This window comes from Gossypium hirsutum, chromosome A01 (genome assembly GCF_007990345.1).
Source record: "Gossypium hirsutum isolate 1008001.06 chromosome A01, Gossypium_hirsutum_v2.1, whole genome shotgun sequence".
Taxonomy (NCBI): Eukaryota; Viridiplantae; Streptophyta; class Magnoliopsida; order Malvales; family Malvaceae; genus Gossypium; species Gossypium hirsutum.
This window is the reverse complement of record NC_053424.1, coordinates 105,035,634-105,045,399: the sequence shown is the minus strand read 5'-3', so window position 1 is coordinate 105,045,399 and position 9,766 is coordinate 105,035,634. Positions and strand designations below refer to the sequence as shown.

At 30.7% G+C, this 9,766-nt stretch overlaps 1 protein-coding gene across 1 annotated transcript; it reads left to right on the top strand.

Moving 5' to 3' along the window:
- Window positions 1-956: 956 nt before the first annotated feature.
- On the top strand, window positions 957-1,785 carry LOC107916918 (dirigent protein 15). Its single transcript, XM_016846295.2, has one exon. The coding sequence runs from the start codon at window positions 1,109-1,111 to the stop codon at window positions 1,688-1,690; it is 582 nt and encodes a 193-aa protein (XP_016701784.1). The 5' UTR covers window positions 957-1,108; the 3' UTR covers window positions 1,691-1,785.
- The last annotated feature ends 7,981 nt before the right edge of the window (window positions 1,786-9,766 follow it).

Genomic DNA, 9,766 nt, shown 5'->3' with positions numbered 1-9,766 from the left:
AATTATTATAAATATATCATTTTAAAATAACTACTTTTTAGTGGATGTGAATACACCACGTTTTAATCACCCACAAGTGAAACTTTAAACTAACTAATACATACATATATTATTTAAAAAAAAAGAAAAAGAAAATTATAAGTAAACCATGTATCAATCCTAAATCGACTTACAAATGATGTACGGGTTAAACCTTTTAAATATATAATTTTAAAAGAAAGTAATTTATTTTAACAATTTTTTTAGATTTTTTAATTGATAAATCATAACTTCTAAATTAATTTTGACAAGTCACGTTTGGAAAAAGTAATTTCATATATTCCATTTCAAAATGAACTAAGCTACGAACCCCATGTGATGGCTTGATAGTCAAAGGTGTTTACCATCCTAGATGTGGCTTGGGTTTGAGTTGCATTAACCGCGTTAGTTGTTTAGACTTTGTCTTCTTATTGTAATTTACCAAAAAAATAAAATTAACTAAGCTACATAATAATTTTTATGAAACACTATGGCATTATTTAAATAATTTTCTATAATTAGATGTTTTAGAAATAAAACAATGTAAACTAAGATACAACACAAAAATAACATAAATTTATATAAAGATGATAAAATACATGAAAATAAATTATTAATATGTAAAAATATATAATACAAAAAATACACGCAATATTTTCTCTCTTTATTATTTTCTATTTTCTTTTCTCTCTTTCTTTTAGCCAACCTACAAAATTTGGTGTTAATAACTTTATGTTTTTAATTCTGTGTTATTTTTTTATATGTTCATAGTGCTATCTAAATTTATGTTTTATAAGAAATTTTCAAAATAATAATTCGTTTAATATATTTTTATAATATTTATTTTTCTGTCTTGTTTATGTTATTTTTGTTGTGACATGTTTTAATTAACTTTTCATATTATATTTTTCTAGAATTTGATCCATATGATTTATGAAAATAAAGTACGGAACAATAACTCCCTGCTTTCACACATTCTATTTAAAGCCCTACGGTGTGCAACAAGAAGCACAAAACCAACCCTTCACTTTTTTCCTTTATTTTGAGGTGACAAAACCAAATATTGTTGAGGTGAACATTGTGAAGAAAAATGAAAAAACAGGCGATATTTCCATGGGGAATGATATTTTGCCTCGCCATTGCCCCAGTCTATGGCCAATACTACGAAAATGTAAAGCCACGTGCTATGGTGGAAAAGGTGACCCGACTCCACTTTTACTACCACGATATTCCCGTTGGAAATAATCCTACTACAGTCTTGATAGCTCACGCTAACATCACCGATAATTTCTTTTCCCCGTCCCCATTTGGAAGCTTGTATGCAATGAATGATCCCCTCACTGTAGGGCCAGATCTAACATCCACGGTCATTGGAAACGCCCAAGGGATGTACATAGCATTAAGTCACGACCCTGCCAAGTTCACTGCAGTTTTTTATGCTGATTTTGGATTTACCACTGGCAGGTTCAATGGGAGCTCCTTCAGTTTGTTCTCACGATATCCCCCCACAGATTATGTTCCTAGCCCCGACACCATTCGTGAAATGGCAATAGTGGGAGGGAGAGGTGCGTTTAGGATGGCTAAAGGGTTTGCTTTATTGCGGGCCACTTCTTCGAATGCCACGACCGGGAATGCTAGTCTCGAGTTCAATGTTACTTTGTATCATTACTAAACCCAATCGCAGAATACTGAAATCCAATAATAAAAGTAATAAAGGAGTATATTCTTAATCTGTGAAAGAATTAGTGGCTCCACAATATTTGTTAATCAGTGGTATCATTTAGTCTTATATTATCTTTCACTTTGATTTTGTATCATTTAATCATGTCTTATCCTATAATTCATAATTAAAACTCGATTCAAAGTTATTAATAGAGAATGAAATTTGCAATTTGCAATCAAAACAACTAAAATTCCCATTGTATATCTTTTATAAAATAGAAATCAAACTGGAAAAAATTATTAAAATCTTCATAAATAAATTTACTTCATACCTAAATAAGCTAAAGTCTTGTAAATACAAAAATCTTAGAAAAGCAAAATGGAAAAAGGGTACCAAATCTGAATTAAAACTAAAATGAAAGCAAACCCAGATTTCCATCCACCTTAAGATTATGATTAAAGGGAGAGAGCAAATTGTAGAATTTAATTCATATGCATTATTATTATTATTATTATTATTATTTTAGATTGCATTTTCCAACTTTTAATTGTTTTTTATGACAATTTCATTTAACCTATGATCCTCCATTTTCTTTCTTTTCTTTATCATAGTTTTAATAAATATTTAAGTTATTCTCTTAATATCAACGAGAATAATGATTTCCTCAACAAAATAATTCTATGAAAAAAAAAAGTCAAAATGAAGATGATTTTATCTGCCTTCCTTTTTGACATTTAAGTTGCTGCTTGAAGTTTCGGCGTTCATTTTTTATGATGACTTTTGCCATCAAAATTTACACTTAAAGGTTTTTCATACATTTTTATTCATAAATTTAACTTTCAATTGTATCAATATAACTTGAATATTATTTCATGCATGTCATTTTGTTAATATTTGATGATTTCTTTAAAAATTGTGAAAATCGTAACCATATCTAATCATCAATGGTTGGTTGCTTGCATATTTCAATTTTCAACAATTTAAGATTTCTTACATTTTTATTATGATCAATAACAACAATATATATATATTCTCTTTCATTTCACATTTTCTTCATCTCTTTTTCCTTTTCATGTCTCTCCTTCTCACACCAATCAGAAAAGCAAAAAAAATAAACAAAATTATGGACCAGATTCACAAATAGGCATATATATGGTACCTCGTATATTCTACTTTTATAAAATATTAGAAACAACACTTCATTGTACCCCAATTCAATTAGGAAATTATTAAAAATCTATTTATTTTACAAAGTAATAAATATTATTGTAAAAGTATTTATGTTTTTTTTGGTAACATCATATTATTTACTATCTTAACTTTATCACTTCAACTAAAACCCATTTAATTTTTATATCAATTACATTCCCATGTTAGTTTTATTTTGTAATTCCTTTTTATGTTGTGTTCATATTATTTTCAATCCATATTATATTGTTCGAATATAATTTAGGCATCATGTCAAAATTGGCCCCTAACATTTGTAACTTTTGACATTTTAGCCCTAATTCCTTTTTTTAATCATTTTGACCCTCAATGTTTACTTTTAAGTTGAAACTTTTTTTACATAAAATGCCGATTGGTCTATTAAAAGTTAATGGTGCTAATGTGGGGATATGATGTACAAAAAGTTTCAATGATGTGGCTAAAACAACATAATTTAAAATGTTTACACATAATAGCTGTAACTACCCGATTTAGACCTTATTCGGAACTGTGGTTTCGGGACCATGAATCCTAGTCAGAAAAATATTTTAAAATTATTTCCTGTGTTTATTACGTGTGAATTTATATCTGTAAAATTTTCGTATTTTAATTTTATCGTTTGAGTACCCATTTAATAAAAAGGGCTTAATTGTGTAAAATGAAAATTTGATGGGTAATTTTAAAAAGGCTGAATTGATGATGTCTTTATTGCATGAGGTATTTATGTTGCAATTAGACCATAATTACATGTTATGGACGGTAGAGACCTTATGTTATAATGGTTTTATATTTATGTTTAAAGGTTAATATGCTAATTTATGGAATAATATATGTTATAATAAAACATAAAATAAAACATAAGTGTTCATATTCTTTTTGCATGACCGAAACTAAAGAAAAGAAAAAGAATTAAGGGTTTCAAAGGTTCGACCATTGTTAAGCTTAATCAAGGTATGTAACTAGCTCGATTTTTGATAATTTTTACGTTTTTGAGATCGTTGCAATGTAATGTACAAAGCCTATGCTTGAATTTCTAATTTTGATGAATATTTTGAGTTATTCCATTGATGAATAATTGAGCTTTGTGATGTTAGTTGATGAAATATGAAAGATATGTTTTGGATTAACATGTCTTGTATTGGAATTTTTGACAATTTTGAGCAATTAAGACTAAGTTGCAAAAATGATTATTTGAGGGATTAAAATGTGAAATAAATGAAATGTATGGACTTGTATGAACATAATGAAGATTCGGCCTAAGCATGGTGTACTCAAATTTTGCATGTTTTGTGTTTTGTGCAATTTGGACTAAATTGTAAAAAGTGTAAAATGTCAAGGATAAAATGGTAATTTTCCCATTTATGTGTTTTTGGACTAAATTGAGTGAAAATATGTTTGAATGAGTTTAATTTGAATATGTTTAGATTAAGAACCAAAAAAATTGGATTTGGATCGGGGGAAAACCAAAGTTGTCGAATAGTCGTGCCGTTTCGATAATGTTGTCTGAGTTAAGTTTATAAGCAAATAGATGTTAATTTTAAATAAATACGATATTTATATGCTAAATTGAATTATGTGAAGTATATATGTTGTTAGCTGAATGTGTATATGCTTGGAAGCTATGTTTACAAATTCGTTTCGATCGAGTTACGACATCCGAAAGCCCCGTATGAACCTTAAGAATAGCTAGGATACATATGTCATGACATAGGGTTTCCAATATGTGTTCTCATGTAAGACCATATCTGGGATGTTGGCATCGATATGTGATTACGTGTAAGACCATGTCTGGGACATCGGCATCGTATTTGATTCGTGTAAGACCCTATCTGAGACAGTGGCATCAATATTAGATAGCATGTAAGACCACGTCTGGGACGTTGGCATTATACGATATATGTGATTATCCGAGTATCCTATTAAATTCCGAATGGTTCAATGGACAATGATAAGTTGTGACCAAATGTGTAAAACGAACTAAAACAATCAGGTATGAGTTTTTTGATTACCCATTTGAAAATAAGGTAAGTTTTCTATTTGATATGTAATGCAAATTATACATGATACTAATGTAAATTTGTGTGCATTTGTGTAGTATATTCGGCCATATTCTATGTATAAGTATGTGATGTTAAAGTTTGATTCATGAGTATATACATATGAGTTTATATATATTCAATTATATAATGATATTATCACTTTGAAATGGAATGATACTTTGATAATATATATGTACATCCAGCCAAGATAAAGTTTATATATGAAAGTATATGTTATATATGAAATAGTAAGCTTGAGACTAAATGTGATTATGATAGTATAATTTGGTGTGGTTAAAATGTGTTGATAATGTCTTTGAGTTGTTATTTGGTTATAACTTATTAAGCAATGATAGCTTACTATGAGTGTATGTTTGTGTAACGCCCCGTACCCGAGACCGTCACCGGAGTCGAACACGAGGTGTTAACAGACTTAATTCATTACTTAAACAGCTCAAACAATTTATTTTTAAAATTTTCAGTCAAGCTAGCAATCTGCGTCACAATTGCTTAAAAATTCATATCTCGAGTTCCAAAACTCGAAATCCAATTCCGTAAAATTTCCCTGAAACTAGACTCATATATATATATTTGCAAATGTTTTTTTAAGAATTTTTGGTCAATCAAATTAGTACATTTTATTAGTTAAAGTCTCCCCTGTTTCAGGGTTCAACTGCTCTAACCTCTGTGTATTACGAATCAGATATCTCCCTGTACAGAGTTTCAATGACTATACTGTTTATTTCTAATAAAACTAGACTCAATAAGAAATCCTTACATATAAATCATGACTTCTAATTATCTTTGAAAAATTTATGGTGAATTTCCAAAATCAGAATAGGGGATCCAGAAATCGCTCTGGCCCTGTTTCACAAAAATTTAAACATATCATAAAATATAACTCATATACCTGTTTTGTTCCATCCATATGAAAATAGACTCATAATTCTTCAATTCCATATATTATTCATCATCTAATTGTACCTCTACTATTTTTAGTGATTTTTCAAACTCACGTCACTGCTGCTGCCTGAATCTATTTTATGGTAAATTTTACCTATTTCATGGTTTCCATGAATTAGCTAGCAATTTAGCATACATAACACCAAATATGATCATGATTAGCCATTCCAATGGCTAATCATTACCAAGCATTTCCATACCACTCAATAACCATATCATAAGACCATATATACAAAATGATTATAATGCTATACATGCCATACTCAAAATATGCAAGCCATTATGCCAAGATGGTATACGGATAGTGTGAGCGTGCCTCCGACCGTTTCCGATTTCCGAGCTGGCTTGTCAACACTACAAGGAATGAAAAGGAGGGAGTAAGCATAAATGCTTAGTAAGTTCACATGCAAATAGCAAGTAACACAACTATATAAGCAAACATAAAACATCATTTGCATAATCATCACCGAGACATTCATATCACATTTTCATTTATCATCTTACCATATTGTTGTTATATCGAGTTTTCAACCTGAGGGTTAAGTACATACCTGTTCAAAGTATTCATTTCACAACACTTATCAATACGTCCCTTTCATCTCAAGTATTCCTCCATTTGAGTAGAATTTTACCCGTTGAACACATCGGAATATAATTCGGATACATGGAAAGTTTGCACATAAGTGCTACATATGTAGCCAAGCTACCATGTAACCCGCCCATAAGTGAACTCGGACTCAACTCAACGAGCTGGGATGCCTAGTTACATCTCTCGAACTCGGACTCAACTCAACGAGTTCGGACATTCGCATCCATAAGTGAACTCGGACTCAACTCAACGAGTTCGGATGCCCAAATATTCTAGTGACATGTCACTTGTATCCTAATCTATTCCTAAGGTTCAAACGGGCTTTTTCCCTCGATCTCACATTTGTCGTCTTCCATGGAATATCGGAACCGATACTCGGTAGCAATTCATATTTACCAAGTAGTAAACATAATTTGCATATTACTCAACATTAACCACAAAGCATAATATTTCATGATAAAAAATCAGCATATCATATAATTAACATCAATAACTTAAAAATAACAATTATGCTACATTATTTACACATGAACTTACCTCGTATGCGAAAATGGCTACTTTTACCATTTCATCCACAACTTGGTATTTTCCCCATTTTAGCCCAAATTTTAGTTTTCCTTGATCTATCATTTAAAATATAGTCTAATTAGGACTCACATTATTCAAATTGACCCAAAATCATATTTTGGAAAAATTACAGTTTTGCCCCTAAACTTTTGCATATTTACACTTTTTCCCCAAAGCTCGTAAATTAAACTTCAGCTTATTTTCTTATGTTTTATGACATGCTGATCATTTTTCCCTTCTATGGAAACATCAAATTCTCACTCTAACATGTACCTATGACTATTAGGTATTTTTACCGATTAAGCCCTTTTGCTAGTTTTCGCTTAAAACCGAGTAGCACAAGTTGTCTAACATAATTTAAAACCTCATATTCTATCATAAAACATAAAAATACACAAATTTAACCTATGGGTATTTTTCCAAATATGAACCTTAGGTTGAATTATTGCTAGCATAAGCTTAATCGAGCTACCGGGACTCTAAAAACGTAAAAATCATTAAAAACGAGGCTAGAACGGACTTATAATCGAGATTGGAAGCTTGAAAAACCCTATCCATGGTTTCTCCTTGCTATATTCGGCCATGGGGTTGAAGATGACCAAAATTGGCTTTTAATTTTGTATTTTAATTCATTTTACCCCTAAATGACCAAAATGCCCTTACTACTAAACTTTCCAAAAATTCCATCCATGTCCAATTTTTGTCCATAGACTTATAAATTGGTAAAATTTCTATTTAAGACCTCCTAATTAATATTTCAAAACAATTTCATACTAGAAACTTCTAGAATGCAAGTTTTACAAATTATTCGATTTAGTCCCTAATTTCAATTTAAGCACTTTATGCATAAAAATTGTTCACGAACTTTTCACACAATCATGAAATCATATCATAGACCTCAAAATAATCATAAAATAATTATTTCTATCTCGGATTTTGTGGTCACGAAACCACTATTCTAACTAGGCCCAAAATCAGGATATTACAACTCTCCCCCCGTTAGGGATTTTCGTCCCCGAAAATCTTACCAGAAAAGTGGTCTTCACTTTTAATCTCATATTCGGTGCTGAAGAAATTTCACTTAGGCTGTACCTCCAATGCATCTCTTTAATTTCTCATATGATCTAAAAGCTTACAGTCTCAACTCTCAACTGTTCTTAAATTTTCAACCCTTCTCAGTTTCCCATGATATCATGACATAAAACCCAGATCTCAACTTGATTTAATGGAGACTGGAATTCCAAGAAATCCAACAATCAAAGAGACCTGAAATTCCATGAATTTGATAAGTAGGAATTCATTGAATATAGATATGATTTATAGATCTCGCCAAACATTTAACAATAGGATACATCACATTTTCCTCTTTCCGCCATGGAAATATTTCTGATATGGCCTCAAGAATAATCCTTCTCATTTCCATCCCAATATCAACACTGACAAGGATAATTTTGATAGATCCCAATGTTCGGCTTTAACCCCTTTAACAACTCCGATTTTATGTAACATCAAATGCTCTAAACTATCACATTGCCTCACTGTCTTGAAACACATCACAATTCATACAACAGTACATTACTGAAAGTCAGGAAGTCTTTACTCAATGTAGACTAGTCTAGTTCAGACGCTTCGGTTACCAATATTCTCATCTATCCAAACTTTGTCAACATGTAATAAACTTTTCCGCTTTCACAAGACGAAAACCTTATCATTCGTAGTGATTTTAACTAATATCCAACTCTTTCTAATAAATATACACTTCTCATTCAGACTATTTACTCTTTTATCAGTACAAAAATGAAATTATATTATCAGACTTGAGAAAAATAATCCTGGCATAATTGTCACATGAAATCTTTCAAATAAATAATTCACCATACCGACTGAAACTCGCGCTTTTATCACTTATGCCTTTACTGATGTCAAATCCTTACACAGAAATTAGAAAAAAACTCCAATACTAAAATCACCACATTATCAAGATCAAATTAGAAGTATAGTCATAGTTGACATGATTATCACGAGCTGAAGAACGTACTTCGAACATGAGTCATAATTGACAAATTATGGAACAAAGATAACAAGAAAACCAAATAAAGAAACCCAGAATAAAGAGATCCAGGATAAAGAAACCCAAGATACGATATTATGCCGGAAAATCGAAAACCAAACTCATAGAGAAAATACAGAATACCCCGATAATTCTTCAAAGAGAGAAAGTCCAAAAGAAAACATATTTAATCCCACTGAAATCAAATATAACAAGATCAATATATCTTCCCATACATATATATCAGATGAAGCATCAAGTAGAAGAAACAGAATCATAATATCATATGTATTCTCTCATCAATTCTTATCAGACGAAATGAAATAGAATACCCGATGAAATAGAGCAATATAAATTATAAACCAGTCAGACTACCAATGCTTTCATCCAACACCAGAATTAGAAGACATTCCATATAACAAGAATTTCTTCAGAAGATCAATAGCCATAGAAATATTTCTGAGAACGGGTAAACACATAGAACATCTCAAAAAAAGACCGCTAAATCTGTCCAGTCATAACTGTCAAACTCAGATAGTTCACATTTCAAATATCATTTCCCCAACTTGTTCTGCCATCACAAATTTCATATTAAACCATTCACTAAAGAAGTCCAGTTCTGAATAAATTTCGATTTACACTTTTCTCGACCTTGCACCCGAGTAATTCGA

Bases quoted from the DNA above. Each gene is read 5' to 3' on its own strand.
- LOC107916918 (XM_016846295.2), top strand. From the start codon at position 1,109: ATGAAAAAACAGGCGATATTTCCATGGGGAATGATATTTTGCCTCGCC.